Consider the following 27,708-nt stretch of genomic DNA (forward strand, 5'->3'; position numbering starts at 1 on the left):
TCCCAGTTTATTGTACTTTGGTTTGACCCTATATAGGCTGAGCAGCTCTCGTGCTGTATTAACAGCCGCCCACGTGTCCCAAAGCATCGACCTGTTTCATCTCGAGGTTGCGGGTTCACGCATTTTGCTGCGCGTGCGTTTTAAAGGGGTCGCTGGTAAATGACAGATTACTCACATTTGTGTCAGCCTATGTAATCCGATTCCGCTCCAGTTGGTTCTGTGCAAAAACCTCATGTCGTCATACTGTAGCCGTACTGTAGGAGCGCTTCAGCCCCGCGCAGGCATGAGCAAACGAGCAAGGATTCATCCGACCCAGATGCACTTCGCACAGCTGTTAACAGAGGCGCATCATGTCCTCACGACTACGTCACGAAGTGGACCGTTTACCGGATGTCGAGTCCCTTTTCAAGAATGGTTAGAATAATATTGGTATTATTAGCACGCAGCAACATTATTTTATGAGCTTTTTTTTCAATCAGTAATAATATTATCAAAAAAGGAGCAGTGAGAAGATAAGTATACTTATCACTATGTACTTAAATTATATATAATATATAAGTACATAGTGATAAGTATAATTTAAGTAAGTATAAGTAAAAGTAGTATATAGGGTGGGCCTATGATATTATAATTGCTGGTTTATTATCTGGTCTATTTTAAATGTATTGTATTGTATATCTCTTTTATTCCATTCCAATGTTTTTCTTGTATTTGTGTGAAAATATTGTTATTTCTTTACTGTATGATAATCACTTTGAAGTGTCTCTGTGTTCAAAATAAACTCCTTTTTTACATTCTAATTTTTCTATTATTATTATCCGTGAAGGACGATGAAATAAGAACGATGATGTGATCGTTATTCCCGTTTGTTTCAGAGTCCAGAGTGACGCGCCTCCCCCTCCCTCCCTCCCTCCCTCCCTCCCCCCTCCTCGTCTCCTCCTCCCATCGACTCGCTCGACGCTCGACTCGCTCGCTTGTAAACTCGCTGCGCTCTGACCACCGCAACTTTTGCAGAGACTCCTCACTCCTCAGACATGTCGCACAATAGCTGAAGTAGAACCTGTCACCGCGGCTCATCATCCGAGCTGCCCCCCTCCCCTACAAACACACCGCAGGAGGGATTTGACTTGCACGGCCTCTATCTCTCCCCCCTCAGCACCACATCGTCGCTTCACCCTCGCATATCGGAACCGACGTTTTTTTTTTTTTTTTTTTTTTTTTTTTTAACGCCTGGATATGAATTATGAGCGTTTTCCTCACTAATGAACCGGGCCAGTGATGCAGGAGACCGCGGCGACTCTCTCACCGGCGCTTCAAGATGGCAGATTTTCATTGAGTTTTGAGCAGAAATCTCGCTTTATTTTTTTGCCATGAATAACAGGAATCCTTGCACCGATGGCCCCTGTATACGAAGGTAAGATGCTTTTTAAAATGTGCTGTTTTTCCTCCCCCCCCCCCCCCTCCCCTCCTCCTCCCCTCTACGGAGCTCTGTCACTGAACCCACTGTATCAATTGAGATCCAATTGAATTGCGGCTGATCGGGATTCAGAGATGCGTCGCACCTTCTCCTCTTAGCCTTAAAAAAAGAGGATTAAACACTGCTGTTCTCGCTGGATCCTGAGCCCGGAGTGTGCTGTCAGATTCACCCGCAGCTCTGCTGTTTGGTCCCAGTTAAAGAGTGAAACACTCGGAGCTCAGTGTGGAGCTGTGTCACCGATGTCTTGCTATAAAACCTCCCGGTTAAGGTCAAAGACGAGCTGGGGAGGGTGTTTTTTTTAAAACCACGCAGTCCGACTGCGTTACAAACATGTTTGTTTGTTTGCTCCAGGTAGAAAAAGGAGCCTGGAAAGAAGGAAGAGACCGATCGGTGCGAGTCTCGCCCCTCGGTTCTCCCACCTCCAGTTATTCTAACAAACAATCCCGAAACACCGTGTGATCCCTTTCCACATCTCCCACCTTCATGTGTGAATGGATACAAATGTTTCATTTTGTGTTTCCTCTCCGGAAACCAGAGGCGAGCTTTTAAATCCAGCAGCATATATTCGCTGCTGTCGCTGCAGCACTGGAGCTGTGACTAATCCAATAGAGAGACCGCTATACCGCATGCTTCTCCAAATGTGTTTGCTGCCATGCAGCTCTTTTTTTTTTATGTATTCTTTATTATAACAGTAAAAAAACACATGGGGGTTTGCTTTTGCAATGTCGTTGCAAGGTGGCTGTTCATGTGAAACAGTGCGAGCGGCCCACTATAAACGTGTGTGTTGATATGGTACAACTGTAACTACACTATTAATATCCCACCACTGGATTAAATGCTGTGATGGAACCAAAGGGGTTCATATATTATTATAATAAGACTTCATGTGATATTATGTTGTTTTCACGTCCATGAAGTATCATTCAGAAGTAGAGATGCTTCTCTGACCTCCTAACAAGACAGATTACCTCAAACAGAGCAAACAGAGGTCTACATGCACGTCAGATAACTTGTGCAAATTGAATATTACACACAAAGCAAATGATGACCCCCTTTTATTCCCTCTCTCCAATATTTATTTTTGAGCAGCCTCATGTTTGATATCTCCTCGTCTACTCTTTAGTCCCTCTGCTGGTGTTAAAGGGAAGCTCCTCTTCTATTCAACACTACCATTGAGAAAAAAAGATCATACAGAAGTATTGAAAACTAATACTACGCGTGTTAAAGTGACACTGTAGAGATGTCTGCTGTAGACGCAGTACAACAACGGGGCCGCTGCTGCAGACTCCTCGCTCCTCACTGTTTCGTCACTATATTGTGGGGATTTTTCATCGGGGGGTGTGGAGGCTTACAGGCACAGCCCGAGACGACAGCGTTTCAACATGAAAAGGGAAGTTGAAATGAGACTCCTATGCAAAAGGTAATTAGTGTAAATTACATTCCCCGGCTTTTCCCTTCGCCACGGAGAGGAGGAGAAGGGAAGAGAAAAGAGGCGGCAGGGGGAATTAATTACCCTGCCTGTCCTCCTCTGTGTTGGAGAGGCCTGTTATGCAGAGCAGTCATGGAAATGACCGAAGTCTCCGGTGGAAAATAGGTTTTTTTTGGGGGGGCGGCTATTATGGTGATTACTCACCGTCCACTACAGGGTAACTAATAAGTTCAATCTATGTGATTAACTAGTTCCTTTGATTGTTCAGTTGAGCTTTTGTTGAAGGGAGAAAACACTTTACATCAGGCTGGACTGGATTTCACATGTAAATGATCAGGAATGATTGGTTAAAACCAGGTGATTGCCATGAAGCTTATTGTTGAGTCCATGTTCCTGTTGGGTTTTTTGCTTTTTTCTCTCCTGTTTGCCTTTTGGTCCTTCCCGGCCCAGACAGAAGGCGGCAGGGCCGCGGCCTGATCGCCCTGGGAACCCGGTCTCATAACCCAAACTGACACCTTGATGGATGTCTGATGAACGGAGCAAGTCCGGCAGCCCCCCCCTCCCCCTCCCCCTCTACTCCACTCCCCAGCTGTGGAAAAGCTAATATTCACACACCGCCAAACCCTTGCCTGCCCTTCTTCTCCGGCTGGATATTGGCGTCGTGGTGCGCTCCCGGCTGCGTCGTGCATTTGTCTCCATCTGCACACATGTGCCGTCGCCCATTTGGATTAGACAGCTGTGGAGCCGGGGCACCGGGCAGGGAGGCAACTTCATTTGCGGATCGGGCCTCTCGCAGGTCAAGCAGTGTTATTCCAGGGAGGATTCATTCATTCACGCCTGGAAACATGGACAGGAGTATGACTCAGAGGCTGCTGCTGCTGCTGCTGATCACCATCGGGGCGACAGGCGCTAAAGCATCTCAGGCAGATTAATGTTTCATCCATTCACGCGGCCATTACGTGTTAATGCAACACTGCCTCGACCCCGTGGTTTCCAGGTATGGCCCTTTCTGTCGGAGGGGAAGTTACTCAGAAACTGCCCCCTCCTCCCCCCGTCTTCCCCTCACGCTTGTTTGGACCCGCTTGATTGATATCTTCCTCACGGGCTACGACCCAGGCTCCGACTCCCAAGGTTGCAAGCCTTTTAAACTTTGATTAGAATTGCAGGAAGAACCCCGGGGGCCTTTCGGGGGCCGCACCCCATGGCAGAGACAAGGCTGGGAGGGAAGAGGGGGGGGTCTCTCTCTCTCCCTTCCTGACTGTTATGACAAGCAGGCTGGTGTGTTTAGCTCTTCACTGTCAACAGCAGAGTAAGAGAAAAGGCCTGCGAGGGGAGGATAGCTAAACAGTCTGAGGAAGAGATGGGGCTGATATTCCAAATAGCTCACGGGGAAGAACAGCCATCGCTCAAATCTCGTACTCGAGGTGCAAATCCTCGTAGGTGCCCCGCGTGAATGTTTATCTCATGTTTTCCGCCGTCACTCAGCGGCCGTTTTGATCTGTTTGTTGACCCGACGCATCCACCTCATGACTTGTTTGGAAAGACGTTTTTTTTTTTTCTCTTTTTGCTCAGAGAGAGGGTTATGAAAATGGATAAGCTGTCTTTACAAGTATCGCTTTTGCATTATTCAAAGCTTTCCATCTGAAAAAAGGAAGAGGGATCCAGTGTTGGGGGATTCTTTGTGCTATTGATTTGTTGAAGCATTTAGTAGTAGAAGCTGAGGGGGCTTTGGAGGGAGATAGAATGTGAGTTCTGTGTGAGACGAGGTGTGTGTGTGAAGACGAGGGAATATGTGAGCTCTCTGATGTGCAGAAATAGTTCACAGGTGTGATCTGAGGGTTTTTGGAAACAGATGAGGGGTGTGGGGGGTGTCAGCCTGAACTGAAATGACAGGTTAAGAGAGGCCAGTCTGACGCAGGAGGCCCAGCCTACAATACTTCTGGCTATTTTAATAGGCTCAACTTTTCATATACTCTTTTCAGCAAATTTCTCCGGAGTAAAACTGCCTCCAGTACTCCAGCACATCATTCTTCTGGCTCTTTTCCTTTGCTTTTTTTTTTTTTTCTTTCTTAGCTTGGAGGAAATTCAATTGAGATGCAAGGGGACTTTGCAATTCTCATTTTCTCTTCAGTCAGTAAGCCTCCTGTTTTAGTGCTTCTGCCATATGTTTCAGACCTCTCCCAGAAACAACTCTGAAAGCTCCGGAGCTCCGCAGCCCTTGAAGCGGGAGACCACATCAATTGCTGACATTAGTTGTTTTTTATCGAAGGGGAAGGGGAGGAAGGGGGAGGGAGCCTGGGTTTGGGATGGAGCCTCAACCCTGTCGGTTGCTTACACAAGGCATTTCCGTGTTGGTTGTCATGCATGTGTGAAGGCCCTTTTTTTTTCTTCTCCTCCTCCTCCTCCTGCACTGTTGTTTCACACTGTGTTTGGTGTCGGCTTGTGTGGAACAGCTGCCTCTGGCTCCGACTAGCAGTGTAACAGGCTTTTTGTTGGGGAGGAAACCAGTGCAGCAGGCCAGTTTCTAAAGATGTTACTAACTGGGAGCAACTGTGGCTCGAGGCCGGACCGGGTCATCTGCTGGTTCCGATCCCTGTCGCTTACATGTCCTTGAACGGGACGCTGAAACCTCCGCTTGCCTCCCGGGTCGCTTTACAGCAGAACGCCGCTCTCAAGTGCTTACGGGTTTAATGCCGAGGTCAAATTTGATGCATTACGATTAAAATAAAAATGTTGATGGTATAAAACAGATCACAGTGAGCTTCATGGCTGCCATTAACAACCCAGATGGTTTTATTTATTTGAACGCTGAACGTGTAATTTGTTCTCCAAATGGATTTGTTAAGTTTTGGAAACAATTTTCTTGTTCTCCATGGGATGCCACATTACCTATAATAGAAGAAAAAAAAGTCCACCTTGTGTTTGAGGATCTGCGTGAGAGAAGAAGATAGATGAAGGTCCCTCTTAAATCTCCATAGCCTCCCCCAGTAATGTAATAACGGCTCTACAGCCGCGACGAGAGTAGCATCTGCTTAAAAAGTGCTGAGAGACTCTGCACCTTGTGACACACGCGTTGCTTTGATGTGCTGCGAGAGTCGCGGTTCAAACAAAGGTTCACATTTTACTGCTTCCCAACGCGGCACGCAGTGAATGAGCCCTTTTGTTAACCCGGGCCTGTCTAAGCAATAATTACACAGGGATTCCTTTATCATAAAGGGCACGTTATATGCTGCAGGGGTCAAATCGTTCATACCTTATATATATGCTGTATATTTAAGCAGATGATATTGTAAAGTACAGCGTGATCTACATTTCCCTTGCATGCCGTATATTGCTCGCTCACTTTGTAATCATTATTTGCCAGAGTGACCCCTCCGATTCCCACCCCCACCCCACCCACACATGCCCCCCGCCCCCCGCCCACCCCCCACCCACATCCATCTCTTATCTGCCCTTCCATCCCACTCTGTTTGTTGATAAGCCGAGAGGCGATTGGCCAGCACACATGGTGCCCATGTGACACTTCAGCAACAGCCTGATGGCCAGATTGGAAGCCCCCGTGTGTGTGTGTGTGTGTGTGTGTGTGTGTGCATGTAATTGGAGTCTGGTTTGAGAGGAGGTCTAACTACTGTAGCTTTTTTGTTCTCTCTAATCACCCTCACCTTAAAGCCCCTCAAGTCTCCCCCATCGCTTCCCGCCTCACTCCCCCTCCTCCTCCTTGGCTTGTCTTATTGCTACACCCCCTCCAAACGCCCCCCAAAACCGCCAGCTTGTTTGTGGCGCACATTGTCCAAGCTCTTAATCCTATTGTTTGTGATAATGCCCCCCCCCCTCCCTCCCTCCATACCAGTCCATTTGACATCGCACTCTCTGGAAGAGCTGCTGGCTGTATTTATCACCGACTAATTTGGCCTTTCAACTCGACATGTCACATTGCACATGTGAAGCTGGTAAAAAAAAAGAAGAAAAAAAAAAGCTTGCAAGTAATGCAAAGACAACAGATGATGTAAGGTGCTACAGCTGGATGGTGACGACAATTTCAACACTCATTAAGACAAAAAAAAGAGAGAAAAAAGATCATAACCGTCTCTTTATATTACACGGGTGAAAAACGATTTGCAGTTTTTAATCAAGCCTTTCACAACGTCCACATTATTCCTTCGTCTTGGGAGTGAAGGACGGTGTGGGAGAGAGACTTGGACCTTTACACAGTAAGATTAGGGCACCGAGGTTCTTTTTAGGCTCTCCTATTCACCGACGGGAGATACGGGTTCTGTCATGTCCAGCCAATGTGGGCTAAGCCCCGGTGCCAGCCCCATCACCGCTCCTGGCTCCGGCCCCTCTCGGTCATGGAAGGGAAGTGGAGCGATGGGTGGCTGCTGGCGGCCCCTTCACAGATGGCTGCAGGTACAGCGCTACGCTTGGCTGATAACCAAAGGACTTCAAAGCTCAGACGACTAGCGCTCGAGCCCATTTCTGTCCAGAGCCAGGAGGCAAAAAAAAAAAAAGAGAGAGAAAAAGGCACAGAACAGAGACAGCAGTAGACGGGGACCGGGGGTAGTCAAAAGAGTCAACAGGCATGGAAATGAGCAGCTTTAGCCTTTCTCCCCCCGCTCGCTCTTTGTGTAGTATTTACACTTCTCACCTTCTTCTTATTTTCTCTACATGCTGCGTGATTCTCTTTATAGTATATAAAAATAGATTATATTACTGTGAAAGCAATCATGATGGCACAGACATTAAAGGTGGCAGTCACTGTTAGAGATAGGGGCCCCTCCCTCTCTTCTTCTTCTTCTTCTTCTTCTTCTTCTTCTTCTTCTTCTTCTTCTTCTTCTTCTTCTTCCTCTTCTCCTCCTCCTCCTCTTCTTGTTCCTCCTCCTGCTCCTCCTCCTCCTCTTCTTCTTCTCCTGGCTCCGATTCTTCCAGGAACCCTGCTGTCCCCCTGTGTAAAGTTAGACTTCAAAAGGGGCTTGAAGTGGAAGTGACAAAACGTGTTGACATCTCTCAGCGGTTTTAAGAATTATGGTCGTGACGTGCAGCGAAACGGTCTCTATATCCGTTTGATATTCACATGTAGGGAGAATGATTTCCTCGTTTCCACTTAAGGCTGGAAACCGTGCTTTTATGAGCTTTTAAAGGATAATCGAGAGAGAAAAAGGGAGAGATATGATAAAAAAGTCATTGATTTAATTAGACTATCCTGTGCCTCCTCTCACACCACTCCACCGACATGAGAAAATGTCCCGCCTGTAAGAGATATTCCCCCCACAGCCGCATGAAGACATTCAGTAACAAATTCAGTTGCAGCACAGCTGAGTGACTACAGTTGTTAAATGGCTTTTGTTATTTAAAAAAAAATGCAATATTTACAAGTGTTTGAAGAAATGGTTATGCCTTTGCTATTCCTATTATTCCAAAGTGCTTTTTTTCCTCTCCAGCTATTTTATTTTAGTATATGTAAAGTTGAATCATGCAGTGTTTGCTTAGCTTTGAAGATCAGAGAGTGACATTTATTACTCCTTGTGTAAGTATGGCTTATTCAAGTTTAAACTGAATTATTATTATGATTAAAAAGTAGCAGTACCTGTTTATGTTTCTGGGCCCGAGTATGTTATAGTGTATAAATAAAAAAAAGCCCAGTCTGCACACCTTTTAGATTCACTCCCTCACTTCAAAGCCTCCGGCACCGTCATGGCCGGCCAGCAGCAGCTCTGCCTGAAGCCTTTTGAAGTGACCCCTCCATTCAGCCTGGGAGACACAGAATGGCAGAGACGTGGAATGACGGAGATCGGAAAAGGAAGGCAGAAAATAGAGGGAGGGAGGGAGGGGTTGGAGAGATGAATACCCTCTTGTGGGGGCCCATGGGCCTCAGGGGCACCGACAGAGGGTCAGGGGAGCTTGGAGGGTGGGGGTGAAGGGGAGGGGGGGTCCAGCAGTGGTCTAAAAGGGATTTAGGTGGTGTTGGGGTTACCCTTCGTCTCCTTTAACCTGTCTCCTCAACGGCGTCCGGAGAGCCCCCCCTCCCAGCTCCCCTGACGGAGGCCGGCAGCTGCCGACACCTCCATCACTTTTACAGAAGTTGGCCCAGAAAAAGGCCAAAAGTTGACCTTTAGCCATGTGGACCTGTTCTCTTCCCTTCACTGTGCTGGAGCGGTCCAGGGCAGGAAGGTTGTTGTTGTATTTTTACCTCATTAGGTCTGTGAGACGAGTTCAATGTTCTTAAGTATTAAAAACATTTGGACACAAACTAACTTAAAACTGCAAGCAGTGTCGTGACGGGTCCTCGCTCATATAAACGTGGAAGCACTAAGTTTCATCCGACTCAGTAACATGAACCTCATTCGGAGCCTTTCAACATTTGAATAGCCTGCAGAAAAAAACCAACACAGCAAGGCCAACGCACTGCAAGCATTTTTCTATCTTCATTCACAGCAAAGCATCTAACAGTATGAATCATTATTTACTGACGGGTCATCTTTTCCATCTGTTAAAATCCCTCTCAGCTACCACTCGGCTGGGGAGTTTGGGAAACGGCTCACAGAAACGGACCCAAACTGGCAAATTCTTTTGGGGGGATCCATCTTGTTTTCGTGTAATTTTACCAAACAAAGTTTGTCATTTCATAATGATTATAAAATCCACTTCTCCTCCTGGAGGTGTTTTACCTTCCATGCGAGCCAATTGAATTGGGCGTTGAACGGATGGTCCGAATGGCCGCTTCCTGCACGCTTTTTTGGCTGCTATTTGCGACTGCGAGAACGCTGTAAATATAATCGCCTGAAGCCATAATTTTCACACTAAATCAGACGCAGAGGGCTGAGTTGGCTAGCCACATTTATTACCTCAGCTCTGTGGCCAAAAAGACTCAACAGCCATGTTTACGCCACACAGTCGCTTGGATTAAGGACACATATGCTTTGCTCAATTGGTATGGGAGCATGTGTGTGTCTGTGTGTGTGTGTGTGTGTGTGTTATAATCTTTAAAAGCTGCTTGAATTTAAAGCATGGCGGTCCTCCTTACTTTGTCAAAGACGGAATTGAGAGGCGCTGCAGCGGGAGAGGGGGGTTAAAAAGAAGATGATAAAGAGAGATTAGGAGATTAAAAACATATTACCAAGCATGTGTTTGGATGAGTCACCTGCAGGTGTGCATGTTGAGGTCGTTTTAGAGAGAGGAAAAAAAGCCATCTGAAGTCTAAATTTGTCTGATCTGTGGCCTTAATAGGCCGCGAGCAGCAGCTTCACACTCCCCGGTGAAATACCACACACTCCTGTCGCCTGGGGAGGCATGCGCACCATCTCCAGTCTGTATATGATAGCGTTGGTATACTGGGGGGGGACGGGGGAGGGCATGGGGGGGTTATAAAGAGCTCTGATGTGCGATGGATAGAATGTGCCGGCTTCTTCTTGTGTCGTCTTTCGGGCAGTAAAAAAAATGCATCAGTACTCATCATGATCAGCTCATCAACAGAGACAGTAACAGCCAGGCAATCAGGGCTTTATTCTATCAGAGAAGTTATTAATCTGCAAGGCATTTTCATTCATGAATATCTTCGTTTTCCTAGCATCGCAGTCTCCTGCTGCATCCCCAGCACTCTGCTGTTTGAATAGCAGTGTTTTGGAAATACAGGAAGTGGTGAGCCTGTCTGTGTGTGATTGGTCCCCCAGGTGCCTGGTCAGGTCGGACTGGTTCCTCCGTTCTGGTTCGTCGCAGGGTTTCAAAGTGGGTGGGGCATCATATTTGTGTGTGTGTGTGTGTGTGTGTGTGTGTGTGTGTGTGTGTGTGTGTGTGTGTGTGTGTGTGTGTGTGTGTGTGTGTGTTTTGGGGTGGAGGTTTCGTACGTTTTCTCTACCCAGCTAAGATTTTAGAGCTTTGACAAATAGTTGAGAAAATCCTAAAGGAGCACTAATAGTCATAGAGTTACACACACATGTGGAGTCTCAGGAATGCAGAATGGCATGTCTATGTGGGTCCACACTTACTGGCACGTGCACACACACACACACACACACACACACACACACACACACACACACACACACACACACACACACACATGCAGTGAGTTGTGTGTGTGTGTGTGCGGTATTGGGTGCATCCTTGGTGGAGCAGGATGGGCAGTTTTGCAGCAGTCTGGATATTAATGCGAAAGCAGACTTTGACCCCCCCGAAGCTCAAGAACACACCCAAAACCAACTCTGAGCAGTCTGTTCCACAAGACAGAATGGGGTGGAGGCAGGGTGGAGGCGGGGTGGAGCGATGACGATGTCTGCTTGAAACCCAGTCTAAGGCAGCGCTCCGTCCAACTGACGTCTTCCTCTGTCTCCGCCTTCGCTTTCAGTTTTAATGTCTGCTGACTTTTCTTTTTTTTGCCCTCCATATCAACAGTTTTTCAGCTGCAAAAGAGTGAAGTTAACTCACTTCACATTTTGGATTGATAATAGTTATTGGGGGTAAAACAATTGTGAATTGCTACCTGTTGCATCAATCTAGGGATCTCACAGTTGTCTAAGAATATAAGTCCATGAAAAAGATCAAGTCTGAAAGATTCCCCCGTTCTACTTGTGTTTGTGTTTGCATGTGTGTCTCAGTGTTAACATCATTGCCTTTCACTTTGTGTTTGCATATTTGCCGTCCTTTTCAAAAGCTCAGGTTGCGATGCGTCACAAAGGCGTCCAACAAGGCCACCGTTCGAGAAGCTCGCACTTTACGTGGCGACCAAAATCCATACCGCGCCGGATCCACTCCAATCAATTTGCCATTGTCCGACGCTTTTTGGTCCCACGCTTGCACTCATCTGTGTGTCCTCCCCCATTGTTGTCCGTGTGGGCTTACTGTTCTCATATGTTGATCTCATTAGAGTACATTGTGTCCAGCTGTCATTGTTGATCCTAATGACATAAGAGGAAGTGTGGTGCGGCGGGGCGTTTCTAACTGTGTGTACACGATAAGCATTCTGGAGAACGGCTGCTTATCAGGTGTGTGTGTGTGCGCCCCTGCATCTCCCTGTCGTTGGCAACTGTAGTCAAAGCGGCGCAGGCGTGATGCACGCGTCGGACGCCGACGGTGCAGTCCGGCCACGGTGCCGCCGCCGGGTTATGGTTGGTCACGTTTTCAGCCCCCCCACTGTTCTCATTCTATGCCGCCGCACACACAGAACAAATAGACTCAACATTCTGTTGCTGTAAGGGCATTTATTACAAGGCCTCTTTCTATCCCTCTCTTTCTGACTTTCTTTCTTTCTTTCTCGGCGGGGAGGAAGTTGGGCGCTGTGCTTTGTGCACAGGCAACACTCGTGATTTGTTTAATAAGAAATCCAGCTCCAGCAAAAAAAAAAAAAAAACCCCGCTCTGCAGCCCGGGCCTCCTCCTCCTCCTCCTCCTCTCCTCCACCCCAGCGCCTTGGTTCACCGCCTGGTTAGTCTGACCTGGCAGTATAAACAAGGCAAATGTTTTTCTCACGCCAGCCGTTTTATGACCACACTTACAAAAGTTAATGACGGCCTCCTTATCTGCTGACAGTTGCCCGGGGGAACCAGGGTTTCCAAGCTTCACCATAGATTAGAAATGCTAATATTGTAACTTTAACTGCACAACTTTTATAAAAGGAAGTTTAGAACCACCACACAGCTGAATGTGCGTCTCTCTTTTTGTCCTGCTGTCCCCGTGTGCTTCTGTGTGTCTGTCCTTATGTATTAACGAGCGCCGGTCGAACACGTTATCTCGCAGCTAACACAACATGTTGTATCTCTGGCTGTTTGCTTCCAGGAAGGGGAGAGTTGAGGGAGTGTCGCGTTGCTGATTTACGAGCCAAGAAGTCCTGTTTGCGTCTGTCAAACGGCGTCCTCGTTTTCCTCTTACGCTGTCAATACGTGAGACGGTATATTCTGGTCTCTTTTTGTGCGTTTGGAAGAGCGGTGGAGAGACACGGCGAGCCACCATTTCCAACTGGACAAATACTGTGTATGAGCATGAGAGCTGATGGAGCAGCAGCCTGCATGACAGTATCTCCCCGTGAGCTCGTCTGATGCATTATTCTATAAATACTCAGAGATGAGAGAGCTAAAAAGGCAGAGCGGGATGGTCAATAGTGGCCGGGGCTGAGTGAGAGACTATGCGGTGTCCCTGCTGAGGGCAGAGGAGACGGGAACTCGAGGCCATAATGCCCATGTATACGTAGAGATGGAAGAAAACCTGACATGCAGAGCGCCGGATGAGTGGAGCACAAAATAGATTCATAGTGAGTCATATGCTACGACCTTTGCAGTTGACCCGACTGTCCAGCCGTGGGAGAGTTCGGAGCACCGGGTTAGACGGCATCAAACTTCCAAATAGGAAATGTTTCTCCGGAAAAGATTCCCTCGGAGAATCTATAACGGGTTGAACTGTGGCTGTTCCTGCGGTCCGACACTTGACCGGACACATAATATTGGGCTTTTCCTCTAGTTTGTCTTCCATCTGTATGCATCGTTTAGAAAAGGGATGGCAAATAATGCAACACCGACATGAAGAAGGCAGCAAGGGGTGAGATAATGCTTTGTCTAGACAGTCAGAAGTTTCACTTGCATGCTGGCGATTGACCCCCTTCCCCCCACCACACACACACACACACCAACACACACACCCTCCAGTCTCTCAGACACTGGGATGTCCAGTAAAGAGACAGGGTCATCAGAGCGTCTCCGTCGGTGTCGGCTGCCATTAGGCCTCAGGAAGTAGTCCAAATATATCCAGGCCAGAGAGCATCGACCGGACAGACCGGACTACTGTCTCTGTCTCTCTCTGTCTCCAAGGTGATGGCTGGGGTTATATATTTTTAAACTCGTGAGCCCGATTTTGTTTATTTCTTTTCATCTCAACCCCAAATTATGATTTGTATTAAAGCACAAAGCTTCGAGGAGAGGCACGGTTTTATATTAAAAGGCTCTTTGTAATTAGAAAAGGGACAACTTGGCAGGTTTGGTGGTGTCTAAAGGCGTCCTCACCAATACTCTCTGTCATAGTTGTCAGTGGAGTGTAAATGACGGGTTTAATAAAGGAGAGCAAACAGAAGCAGGTCACCGGCTAGAATGTGAGGGCCACTCGTGGCCCCTGCTCTCCACGCTCTGCTCGACTTCCCTCCCTTTCAGTCCGTCTCTCGCCCTCGCATGGCATGCAGAACGGCCCTGATCCTCCCGAAAAAAAGAAGATTAACAAAGCCCTGACAGAGAAGTAATCTCTCCGAAAACATTGACTCCTACCATTTCAGCATGCTCCCTCTAAACAGTGGGAAAATGCCTGTCTGGTATGCTTAATTGCAGTATGCGGGACACACAGTTTTCCTTTAGGTATGCTAAATGGAAAGTCTTGGCTACTGAAGGCATTCCAACATTGTAAATGCACAACAATGGACCTTTACAGTTTTTGCACTTGGCATGGGGTGCAGAAATTTCAAATAAACTCAAAAGACATTTTTCAGGGGGAAGGTCTTTTAGCGGCGTGTTGTTTCTGACAACAGCATAGAGGGTTCTGTTGTTCAGGTTGTAAATCACAAATATGTTTGAACCTCGGCTTGGATGAAGAGCGATTCATGAGGCCTGGAGCCGCTTTTCCCAAATGAAGTATAATTGGTCACATTGTTGGTGCCTGTGTATGTTGTCATGAGATAACATTCCAGCCGCTTGACCTCTTTACTTTTGGTCCATTTAATTACTTATCTTTGTTCCATGCGTGGCTTTTAACTGTACCGCTGTTTGTTCAGCGTCGAGCTTTGTGGCGAAAACCAGCTGTGCAGACTTTATTTACAAAGTCCAATTTCAAGAATGTCCTATTTGTTTCTAAACATTTTTTTTTTGTCAGCCTTTATTTTTCGAGGCGAACATGTGTGGCCTTCAGGTCATTGCACCACGTTTGGCGATGTCAAGTGAACCCTTTGACCGCGGTTTTAAAACATGACAGAGAGTCAATGAGTGACTAAGATCAAGCGTCGAGGAGGAATTCATGTGATGCTAATGCAAAGAGCAGCTACAGCCTGGATCTGGCCTTGTGCAACCCCCCGAGCCGATCCGTAATCACGCTGCCAGATATGTAAAGCTGGAATTTTCCATAAGAGGAGCAAGCCGGCTCTGTGTCTGTCCGTCCATCCGTGTGTCCGTCCGTCTGTGTCGGTGATTATCCCGTCACCCACCGTCCACGCGGCTCTCTGACGCAACCCATCATTCAAATTATTTTTAGCGTTAAAGTCCAGGCACAGGAATTGGTAATCCAAGGAGTGACATCTGGCCTTCGGGGCTTATGTGATTAGCAGCGAGCCTTGCCCCTAATAGCATAGCGGGCGATCTTCATTACCTCTTTGGACTAGCCTACAGGATGCTTGTGAAGTGGCATGGACGTGGGCGCTGCAGCCCAAAAAATACCCCAAAAGACATACTAATTGTAAATATGTCATGATATGATTGAGGCTTAAGTATTACAGGACGCGGGGATGCTACATCATCTAATGCGCGACACCCACCTAGCTTAGAGTGAGCCCTCATAATTTGCACTGCAGCTTCAATCCTGCAGCATTAGGGCTAAGACCAGATGACCACGCAGATAACTAAGTCCGAGCAAGGCCACAGAGCGACTACAAAAAAAAAAAAAAAAAAAAAGTCTAAAAACGGAAGAGGAAGAAAGGTTAGGGGAGTTAAAATAAAACAAATGATGCAAAGTGTAGTGGAGTGCTGCCAACTTCCTACTGAATTAATCATCATCACCACTCAAAAGGCTAATAATGACAAAGTGAGCGGGCTCGTCCCCCTCCTCTCTGCTTTCAACCCACAGTTCTGGAAGTCCTCCCATTTTGCTCCTTTAATTATCTTTAAACAGAGCAAAGCTTACCCAGCTTTCACAAATGTCTGTTAAACATACAAAAAAACGCATTTTTACCCTCCAGCTGCAAGTTTAAGTGGCGTTTCCCTGATTCCTCCGTCGATCAACAGCGATGTCTGATTGTGGGCACCAGCGGGCCAGGTGGAAGCTCTTAGTTTGTTAGTAGTAAACTCATTCTGGGTTTACTGGAAAAAGCGTGTAAACATAGCATTAGTACAAGTCTCTCATAATCTTTCCTTATGCTGTAATGATCATTTCAACGTTACAAACAAGGCTGTTTTTTTGCAAAGCGAGAGATAAAGAAAGGGGACTATTTTTGGGGGCAGTTTGTTTGCTTGGAGAAGCTTTTGCTTATTCCGAGGCAGCTTTTTCCCAGGAGTTCGGTGCGCGGCCCTCGCTGCAGTTTCTGCTTTTGTTTTGTTGTCTTCGGGATCTGTACTGAGGGAGTTCAGTCCCCCCCCCTTCACCTTTCCCCAAAGTGAGTAATTGTGCATTTATAAATGCAAGAGCTGGGTTGTGTAGTGGGGAAGGAAATTGCAATCATTCTTTGAGCCTTTTTTGTGTGTGTGTTTTTGTGTACAGTGTTTGCCCCGCTGTCTCCGTGGAGTGTCCAATGAAAGAGTATTCTTTTAGTATTCACTCAGCCTATTTACATCGCTGCTGATGGGAACAGTGGGCAAATGGCATTTCCTCAGCATGAACCAGTGGTTTGCATAAGCGCTACTCGATCCAGGCCTGCTTATCTTTCTGCTAAACACTCTGGCCTTTTTATTTATGTTATAATACAATATCAAAACATTACATTGTATTTAAAAAAAAGACAATCCCTTTCCCACCAATTTGGGTGATAGAAAAGCTCGATGATAGAAACATACCAAGCTAATGCTAAATGACATTTTCAGAGCTTAGTTAATGTGTTTTACTCCACTATGACGTTAAAGAGTTCAGGAGGTTAACATGCTGGTGCATCAGCGTTTACGCTCAGTGTTTTAATGACCTGCTCTGACCCGAGCTGTCTTTATTTAAAGACGCCGGCTACCACTCGTGTTTCAGACACTCTCAATTTCCTAACCTCTCACTTTCATCCCCCTCCTGTCCTCTCTGCCCCCCCCTCTCCACCCTCTCGTCACAGGTATGGCCTCGCAAGTGCAAGTGTTCTCCCCTCACACTCTCCAATCAAGTGCCTTCTTTAGCGTGAAGAAGCTGAAGGTGGAGCAGAGTTGTAACTGGGATATGACAGGGTACGGCACACACAGCAAAGTCTACAGCCACAACAGCAGCAAGAACTTGTCGGCCGCCAGCGGGCCCCTCGGCATCAACGGCTCCCTGCAGGTCGCCAGCTCCACGCTACCCTACGAGCAGGCACTCATCTTCCCAGCCAGCGCGGGCCACATCGTGGTCGCCTCGGCCAGCAGCACTTCGGGGGCTGTGGGGCCTCTGCTCGGCAGCGGGGGTGGAGGAGGAGGAGGAGGCGGCGGCAGCAACAGCAGCGGCGGTGGAGGCGGCGGCAGTGGCGTCGGTGGCGGGGTCGGCATTCACAACCTGACGCGCCGCAGCACGGTCAGTCTCCTCGATACCTACCAGCGATGCGGGCTTAAGCGCAAAAGTGAGGAGCTCGACAACAACAGCAGCGTGCAGATCATCGAGGAGCACGGCCCACCGATGATCCAGAACGGGGCGGCCAGCGGGGCCACGGCGGCCACGGTGGCCACCGCCACCTCCACCGCCACCTCCAAGAACAGCGGCTCCAACAGCGAGGGGGACTACCAGCTGGTGCAGCACGAGGTGCTCTGCTCCATGACCAACACCTACGAGGTGCTGGAGTTCTTGGGGCGGGGGACCTTCGGGCAGGTGGTCAAGTGCTGGAAGAGGGGCACCAACGAGATCGTGGCGATCAAGATCCTGAAGAACCACCCGTCGTACGCGCGGCAGGGTCAGATCGAGGTCAGCATCCTGGCGCGGCTCAGCACGGAGAGCGCGGACGACTACAACTTCGTGAGGGCCTACGAGTGCTTCCAGCACAAGAACCACACGTGCCTGGTGTTTGAGATGCTGGAGCAGAACCTGTACGACTTCCTCAAGCAGAACAAGTTCAGCCCGCTGCCGCTCAAGTACATCCGGCCCGTGCTGCAGCAGGTGGCCACGGCGCTCATGAAGCTGAAGAGCCTGGGCCTGATCCACGCCGACCTGAAGCCGGAGAACATCATGCTCGTGGACCCGTCTCGGCAGCCCTACAGGGTCAAGGTCATCGACTTTGGCTCGGCCAGCCACGTGTCGAAAGCGGTCTGCTCCACCTACCTACAGTCAAGATACTACAGGTAAGAGCTGCAATGTTGGAATGATAATAACGCCGTTATGATAAGGATTTGGAAGCGACATTGCTGATGCAAAGACGGAGTTGTGTCCCTCTGTTTGTTCCTGTTGGTTTTGTTTGGAGGATCATTGTGCTTTCTGCGTCTCATTTGTTTTATCCCGGCTTTAACAGGAATTCTTTCCTCATGATTATTTGGCCAAACACTCAGATTTGCTGCCAGCCTCATGAGCTGCTGCAGAAACTCTCCGATTCTGCCTTCCCCATTAGCTTTGTTTACCCCCGTAGTTACCCCCCTCCCTCCAGTGTGGGGTAGAACAGTAAAACTTTAAGGCTTGCTGAGTAGCCAGCTGCTTATTGTGTTTAATGTGATAAAACAAGCATGTTGTGGTGTTACTTTGAAGATTATCAAATGGCTGCTTAGTTCCTCTAAAACTTGGTGAAACTCTGGCAGTGACATGTTTTAGTCTCTTGGAGAGGTTCAGGGGGAAAGTGTTTTTTGCTGGTTTTCTAAAGAGAGTTTTTGAGAGAAACTCCCTCATTGAAGAAGGGCACCAATCATGTGGGGGTGGCAGCCTGCCCACCGGCTTCTATTCACCCCTCGGCTCCCCAGGCTCCTGGACCCTCAGCCCCCCATCACCGTAGCTGGCTCCCATTTCCCCTGAGATAGAGATGAGGGGTCAGCCCGAGTTCTCCTGTAATATGTGCCTGTAATCCACACCGGCGGGCCCTGCATTAGAACCAGATGAGTCTCCGGGAAGGCCTTTTTTTTCTTTCTTCTCCCTGTACTTCTGAAACGCTCTCCTTTTTTTTCTTCTCCGCCCGTAGCAAACAGCGTGTTTAGGTTTCAGCGGAGGCAGCGTTGGTGGGGGGGCGTGTCAGGAATCAAACAGTGTCCATGTCCGTACAGAGGGAAGCTTTGTTTGGGGGCTCAGGCTCGGTGCCGGGGCAGAACAGGTGTGTGTGATCTATGCTACCACACACGTAAACACACACGTATACCCTTAGAGTAGACACATGCCAGGTGGCGGCGGCGGCTCTGCCGCTGCACATCGTGTAGATTCTTGTGGTTCCCGTTCAGTTTATTCTGAGTTTTCTTATCTTTACAGTTTATCTCTGGCTTCTTGAGCTTCACTTAAGACCATCGCTTCCTGTTAAAACAGGAAGGCAGCAAGACTTACAGCAGCTCTGAAATCCTTTTATCACATTTGACAGGTGTATTATTTTATCCGAAGCTCTTAGCGTTTATTGAACTGTATTTCATCAACACTTCCTCCCCCAAAACAACCTCCTAAACCTTCTAATATATTAAGATCCCTGTATGGGAATGGCATTGTTTGTCTCAGCGGGGGCAGCGCTGTTATATCAGCTCAAGTAGCTCATCCCGAAGTAAACATCGGTAGCCCGTTGTTGCTCCTGGGCTGTAGGTCAACAAGCAGGCCGTAAAACGTTGCTGTTTGTTTTTCTCGGGGAGTGACGAGTGCGAAGCGGGAGAGATCATCCCTTCATTTCCGCTTGGCGGGCGGAGGAGGATAGAAAGGGCCGACGTTGACCACGTAAACCACCGTGAGGCGTCGGGAGTGTGCAGAATCATGCATGTACAGTACGTCAACAAACTCGGAGTGTGTTTGCTTTACCTCGGTGTGTGAGGAATGAGGCAAGTATTACAATTCTGATTCAAAAGAATGAGCTCATGGGAGAGACCGCAGCACGACGGGTGTCTCACCTCTCTCGCATGCCCGTTCGGGCTAGCAAACAAACTTTGGGCTCGTGGGGTTGGAGGTCATGGGGAGTTCAAAAGCATAGAGGAGAACATCAAATGATCTTTTGATGATTCTCCGATGAGAAGATTGCAGGATGGTTTCTGTTTCTGTTCTGCGGACGATACGTTTACAGGGTAGAGATTACACTCAGGTGGGGCTCGCCAGCTCCAACCTGCCGGCCTCGTTCTACTCTTCATCGTACGACGGCGTGTTAGGGCCACTGTAGGGGGTAATATTCAGAGAAACAAAGTCGCAAATTTGCAGGTTTATAATGTAGCAAATTTGCGACTTGTCATAGAGGAAGTAAACAAGTTGCTTGACTGGATGACAACAAGTGAAAGCTACCGTTAGCATCTTAGCTCAACCACCCGATCGATAAACACCCATAAGATGACAATTTGGACCGTATAAAAAAATATATACATTAACCATCAACAGCCATCACCTTAACGAGGCGTTGTCACACGTTGTGATGTATTAGTTAGCTAGCATGGGTTGTTAGCATCGTAGTAAAGTAGCAAATCTGCTACTTTACAAACTCGCAAATTTGCCCCCCTCTCTCAACTACGTTTCTTTTTCCTACAGTGGCCCTAATACGGTGTTGTAAAAAGTAAAAGATATATGTCTTATTTTAGCGCATTTAAGTTGTTTTTTCTTCCTGACAACTTTCATCCATTCAGTAGGAATTTTCACATCTCTCTCTCTCTCTCTCTCTCTCTCACACACACACACACACACACACACACACACACACACGGCTGTTTGCATTTTGGATGCCAGAGATAGCGTTGTGTGTTGCTGTACGAGCGTTTGCAAATGACTTATGGATTTTCCACAAGGTTGACTCATGCAAATGAAACACCAGTATTCAAGGTAAACAAGTGATGTGCTATTTGCAAGAGCAGCTCTCAGGGTGCTTAGGGTTTCAACTTTGTTCGCTCCGGTGCTTAGCGAATATGGGCTCATGTAGCTGAGCTCATCTATTCTCGTCAAATAGGCCTGTCTGTAGCACTTCTACACCCTACACCCTACACACACACATACACACACACACACACACACACACACACACACACTGTTATTTGAATGTACCTTAAGCCCTCTCTTTGTCCCATTCTCAATAATTGTGTTTACATCCTCATTATATCAACTTGTGACCCGACCCCCCCACTCCCATTTCTTTTTTACCCTCCTCTCGTCTCCTTGCCTCCTTCCTTACCTCTCGCCTATAGCTAATGATGTAACAGGTAAGCTGGCTAGTCGAGCTGAGCCCCTGTGCCAGATAAAGGGATTATTGTCTCGTCCCACTAGGGCATGTTTGTCCCATTTATCTCATCAGGTACAGGTATAGGCGCCGGTTGATGGCTGGAATGCAGCGAGACATTATTTAAGTTTATGTTAAGTTTTCCTGAGGCGGTGCAGCTGGCAGGAGGCCGACCTCGGTGGTGTTTGCTGGTGAAGGAAGTGCAACGTGCAGACAGAGGATACGTGCTTTCACCCTACCTGACTGTCTGCTGGCCTGTGCAAAGGCCTCATCGTTCATTTAATGGGATTACAGCATCTCCAGAGCGTCTGTTTCCGTGCCTTCATGTATCTCCAGTAGAGGTCTGCACGGGTGTCTGGTCCGGCTGACTACCAGAGTCTAGCCCCACGTACCGAGGCTGAGTCCTCACCGCAGCGGCCCCATGGTTCGAATCCAACCGCCGGCCATTTCTGCAATGTCATCCCCATCTCTCTCTCTCCCCCTTTCACTCTCATTCTCTCTCAATAAAAGGCAAAAAACAGCCCAAAAATGACCTAAAAACTCAGAAAAAATAGATGTGGCTACATTTTTTTTTTTTTTTTTTTGTGCACATACAGAAATGCTTTTCTCACAGTGGTAGTTTTACTTGCCTAATTGAAAGAAGACTGAGGGAAAGAGACGGATCAATTTCCTGTAATAATTAAATATCTTAAATATTAACAACCCGGAAGCCTGAAGCTGTTGTACATACTGCACACATGTCGGCCTGCCAGCTCGTACCTGCTCCACATCACCGGCTTCATACTTCACCAGGTGTGTCAGACACCTATGGTGCAAATACTGCAGTGGTGGAGTAATTAGCCTATGAGACGCTTTATGGGGGGAGGGGGGGGGCGTTAAACAAATGAGTCAGCGGTGCCTGAGAGGGAGGAATGGGCTCGTTGATGTCACCAGCGATCTGAGTGGCCCCACGTCTGTACTCTTAGTGCTTATTGGTGTGAAGTGAAAAGGCCTCTGGCGAAAGAGATCTTAATGCATCCAGATGGAAACTTCATGAAAAAAAAAAGCTCATATTCCCGGAAACTCTCCGCACTTTACTTTTTAGAGGCTGCATCTTTTTTTATTCATGTTAGCAGGCAGGGATGGGTGCAGCTGATGCTCCGCCGGGGATCTCAGACTCCGCCGGGCTCATGTCGAAAGCCCCTAATAACTGATGAAATATGTATCCGTCTCCATCACGGGCGGTGCAGAGTCGCTGCTCGGGCCGAGACGGGCTGAGTGTAAGACGAGCCCCTTCGCCCCCCCCCCACCTGTCTATCTGTCTGTTGTTAGGCGTTTCACAAGCAGACAGACAGGGCCAGGCGTTCCAGCACATTTACCATGCCTCCGTGCGAACATCAAGGTTTTTTTTTTTTTTTTTTTTAATGAATGAGGTTGCTATTAGTTACTGTTCTGTGAAGCGTGCGTTAAAGTGTGTGTGTGTGTCCCACAGATGGAGAGAGAGGTAGATAAACGCACGGATCCGGTTGCCACGGAGGAGAGATGGATTAGAAAAAGCACAGAAAGGCAGATTGACTCTGCTGTTAATAGAGCGAGTTGTTTATGTGAAGATCCTGGAGAATGTATCGTGAACGGGAATGGGGGGGGGGATGGAGGTGGGGGGGGGGGGGTAGAAGGTCGTTGTTTTGCATTCCTCACCAGCACCTGGAACAGCGCTCTTTCCCCCCCAAGCCTTGGCAGATTATTACTAATGCAGATGAGCTTTCATTAAGTTCAGCTTTTTTTTTTTTTGCTGACTTTTCTTGGTTGCTTCCTTTTTTTTAATTTTTTCAAAATTTCACTCCAGCTTGCGGCCGCTCCGGGATTGCTCCGTCCTGTTGTTGTTGACAGTAATTGCTGAACTCATCGGCTGTTATCAGGAACCGGCGTATAAAAGAAAGACCCCTAAAATGATAATTACTGCTCCCCCTGTATTCACTGCTGTGCTTTTTTTTTTTTTTAATGACAGTCATAACACCTTAGCATGCGTGACAGAATCCTAATAAGCTGTTTCTCATTTATGGTTCGCCTCTGGGCAGCTCTTCCATGTGTCTCCGTGGAGGAGCCGGGGCGAGCCGGAGACAGGTAGCAGCTAAGCTAATTAACTACCGGGAGTGGAGCATATGCATCGGAACATACAGCCGTCCACCACTCACCGTCAGTTTGGCTATTTAATGAATGAGAATTATTTAACTCTTAAGGAGAAAAGTGAGGCCACTTAGCTCATGGATGCACCTATCAATACACTCTGATGGCTGCCCCATGGTGTGTGTGTGTTTGTGTGTTTCCTCCTACGATAAGACGGAGCTTTTCCGAGTTCCACCACATCGTTTCATCCTCGTCTTTGTTCTCCCTCGCAGTTCAATTTCCATACATTTCCCAGGATATTAAGCTGACGGAAATTAAGCTGCCTTGATAAAAACACAGCGAGCCGCCCACTTAAGCTCAGTGAGGCTGCAATCTGTCTGCTCTTTATTGATTGGCTTATTTCAAACATAGGATTGTTTTTTTTATTTTTCCTCACCAGGGCTTTTGGGGATGGTTGTGTTGGCGGCACGCAGGCAGGAAGTTCTTCAACCTTACAGGTGTTTTTTTTCTTCTTTTTTTTAAGTGGGAGGTCATTAAAATGTCCAGACTCCACTGTCGGGTTACAACCACAGAACAATGGGTGGATTTTTCCCCTCTAGTCTGAAAATCATTAACTGGACGGGTGAAATTTCTCTCCATGTTGCTATAATAATTTTCCTGCTTTGCCACAGATTTGTCTCTTTTTTTCCCGGAGTGGAGCACCAGTGGGATGGCAGGGTGATAGCTGCCATCAGCGTCTGACTGGCACAGGTGCCCCTGGGTCTAAATAAATCATGAGGTCTCCTGCTGATCCCCCCCCCCTCCTCCCTTTCCACCATTCCTGTATGCCCGCCATCCCTCCGCAGGGAGCTTCAGAACGGGGTTAGCCCCCACCACTTCTCGCCGCCTCAGCTCCTTCCCGCCCTCCTTCCCTTTCTCCTCGTTCTCACCTTCCCTTCAACCCCCCTCACCTCTACCATCCAACTTGCATGAATATTTAAAAGCTAGCGCCAGGATGGAAAAATATGCAGCAAGGGCAATGAAGACTTGCTCAAGAAAGAAAGAAAAGAAATGTTCATTTTGAGACCCTGACTTCATCAGGGAGGTCATGGGAGCGTTGATGACATTTAGAGCGGTCCAGCTACGGAGGCAGAGTTATAAAGACGGAGAAAAACAGAGAATGTCGGCGGGGGGGGGGGGGGGGGAAGAGACAGACAGGGCAGGAGAGACACTGAGAGAAACTGATCCAAGCTATAGCTGTCCAGCTGGGGAGGGGATTGGGGGGATTGGGGAGGCCCCGGCAGGGACCTGCAATTGGCTCCATGCTGGCTGTGTGTGTGTGTGTGTGTGTGTGTGTGTGTGTGTGTGTGTGTGTGTGTGTGTGTGTGTGTGTTTCGGACTGACTGCCACTTTGACAGGGAATGCCTGGTGTGCAGAGGCCCATGCAGGCTCCCATGAAGTTTTCAACAGAACAAAACAGATGCATTTGTTTTCTCAATTGAAGGAATTTGCTAATGTGCATATACAAGGGTAAATAGTTTGGCTTATTTGCGGCAGGCAAGTGGGCAGAGCTCTCCGTCGCTCGGCCAACCAGCTGGGGCTCCTGTGTTGAGAGAGAGAAAGGCTTTGATACCCCCCCCCCCACCATCTCCCTCTCTTCATTTAGTATCATCCCTGGCTCAACACAATAACTTGATTTTCCTCTAACTGCCATCTTAATGATTTTTAACTGCTTGCTTTCATGTGCCGCCTCTCCCCTCCCCCTCTCAAACGTTTGATGGAAGACGCTCGACAGCCAAGTTAAACATAGCTCATATTCGTGGTGACAGTCGTCGCACTATAAAAATGTTGCTATTTTTCATTTGCAGAAGGCAGAATTAAATGTCTTTCTACCGCACGGGGCTATTTTCAGCGCCCGCTCATAAAGTCATGAAGCGACATGTGACTTTTAAAACTGCAATCTTTTTTTCTCTTCAGATAGGAGACGGGATCAGTTTTATCAAAGGATATTTAACTTTTTGTTCAGAAAATCATACGAAATGAAGTCGAAGGCATGGCAACAACAACATTTTTATTCTCCACAGAATGTGCATCCGCGTTGTCATCCTCGCGTTGACCTTGTGTCTCAGTGAACTCCTCACATATGGACGTCTCCGGGAGTTTTTTTTTTTTTCTGACAATGAGCCAGAGGAGCTTTTCATAGAAATTGCTTTTTCCGTATACGAAGGCCACTCAAGATTCTGTTCAAGCAGCATGCTAGTCATAAAACAGGTCTGAAGCAAATCCTATTTCACCCGAGCTTGATAAATAATTTAAAATGACTAATAGTGCCTTGTGACAGAGAATGTATCGCCGTGGCGTATCAGATAGCGGCGGTTTTGGCCCGAGGCGTAATTTGTTTGCAAAAATAATTACTCCTGTATTGGATCCTGGTTAAATATTAAAAGGGTTAGCATTAGGAATGGGGTAGCATTCAGTCTACTTGTGGGCAAACCCCATGGCTTTAGACATCACCGCTGCTGACAGGCTGCCATCTTTATTTTCCTATTCAAACTGGTACATTGCTGGATTTAAATAAAAGAGCAATGCAATGTTATGACCTTCTCTTGTGTGCTTTGCCACCGAGCTTTGAGGACTAATCCCAATGTTTTATGAGCAGGGAGCGTCGGATTGTCTGTTGAGTTCAGCTGGGAGGAACCAAAGAGCATTAAGACCCTATAGATCATGGAGGGAACCATAGGACCTCCCCCTCAAAAAACCTGTTCCAGTGTGATTGGAGATAGCAATGTGTGTGAGTGACTGGCTGATTAAACATATATATATATAATTTAATTACAGCCAGGACCCATATATCATCACACAGATGGCTCCTCTTTAAACAAGGACCGTGTTGTTGTCTAAAGGTGAAGGAGCACGTCAGCCAACTTTAAAGACGGTGGAAACCCAGTCTGGCTGCACCTTATTAAACGCTCCTACTATAACCATGTGCTGCAGGTCTCATCGCTCCAGATCCTGATACAGTGTTGTCCTTGTACCCAGCCAAAGAGAATTACACCCCCCCCCCCACCCCTCCTCCTCCTCCCCATCTGTGGTTCTTTTTATTATGGCATTTACATAAACACACTGCCTTCGAGTAGACTTGAATGACTTGATGACTTTGCCGTCACCGATCCTTAAAGCAGAATGTCCTTCTACCACACCTCGGCTAATAAAGAGCAACTAAGGCCGATGTGAAAGTGGATGCAGGATGTTTTTCCCCCGCACGTATTATTCCATACCTGACGCAGAAATCCACACGTTACACAAATCTGTTAAACCAGGGATGCGAACACGAGCTGCTTTCAGCCCGCAAATAAACTGCTTTTGAGCATTGAGTGCGTAAAACTCACAGTGACTTAAATGAAATGTCCTCGAGCCTTTTGAAAATGTGTTTTCTGTTCCGCGTTTTCAACAGAAAACGCGTGAAGAACATTAACACGCACCATTTCACATGAGTTCTAAAAAAAAAACCAGAGTCTCTGTTGCGGCCGTCGCCATAGAAACGGAGGCTCTTGTTCCGAAAATTGTCCGTGTGCCTCTGAAGGTGCAACACCTGAATTAGACTGTTTAGCCGTGTTTTTTTTTTATAACTGCCTGCCCCAACCAACAGCTGTGCTCTTTAGGGACGGGGAGGGCCCTTGAGCCAGCCTCTCATCTCACTGCTATTGTTTGCCCAGGTGGGCCAGGACGCCCCGTCTCCCCCCCCCCTCCTCCTCTACCTCCTTCCCTCTATCTCTTCCTCTTTCTCCCCCTCTTCTCTCTCTCTCTCTCTCTCTGTCTTTGTTCCACGGGGACCTGTGGTCCAACTGAAATTCTCAGTTACACAAAGAAAACCAAATTGGCTTTCATCTGCAGCCCGTTACCAGCTGTGTGTGCATTGTGCGTTTATTCGGCGTCTCGGCACCGAAAAAAGAAAAAAAAAAGTATGGATTTTTACGCCATGACAATGTTATTATTATTGGCTTTGAGTCATGACTCTTCTTGCAGAAAAGGCTTTTCTCTCCTCCACGACTCCAAAGTAGATTTCTAATTTCTTATCAAAGTTCTTGGGCGTGTTACAACGTGGCCGCCATGATCCCGTTCTCCACGCCACACGTCCTCCAAGACACATAGGTGCTGGAGGAGACACCCAGTGTCACCACAATCAGGTCTTCTTTTAAGGCGTGTTCGTTCCCCGTTCCTGCTGAGTGTATTTGAGGGAGTACAGAAGAGGGAGAGTGGCCCATTTAACATACCAGGACGTTCTGGCACTGCTCAGGGCACCGAGAAGAGAACAGCTGAGAAAACAGCAGGGAACTTTCATTAGTGATCCCTGCCCCTTGTCCCCCTTTCCCTTCTCTTTTACATCTTTCCGCCCATCGTCATCCTCTCTTAACCTCCTCCTGTTTCTGTTCATCTCTCCCTTCCTCTCTTCTCTCTCTCTCCATTTCCTTTACCCTGACCTCTGTCCTTCAAGCATATCTGCCTGGCATTTCAATCATCACATCCAGAG

The 27,708-nt window shown here is 47.6% G+C and overlaps 1 protein-coding gene across 3 annotated transcripts in view; it reads left to right on the top strand.

The window, feature by feature from the left end:
- The first annotated feature begins 1,065 nt into the window (after positions 1-1,065).
- The window catches only part of hipk2 (homeodomain interacting protein kinase 2), a 65,937-nt gene continuing 39,294 nt past the window's right edge, over positions 1,066-27,708 (top strand). The window contains exons 1-2 of one of the 3 annotated variants that reach the window (XM_084016644.1): positions 1,066-1,414; positions 16,887-18,072. In XM_084016644.1, the coding sequence (XP_083872770.1) occupies positions 1,396-1,414; positions 16,887-18,072 (1,205 nt within the window). In that variant the 5' untranslated portion in view covers positions 1,066-1,395. The remainder of the gene's footprint in view (positions 1,415-16,886; positions 18,073-27,708) is intronic. The other 2 variants (XM_084016643.1, XM_084016642.1) reach the window with 2 other exon arrangements.

Source organism: Eutrigla gurnardus (genome assembly GCF_963514095.1).
Source record: "Eutrigla gurnardus genome assembly, chromosome: 9".
NCBI classification, from domain to species: domain Eukaryota; kingdom Metazoa; phylum Chordata; class Actinopteri; order Perciformes; family Triglidae; genus Eutrigla; species Eutrigla gurnardus.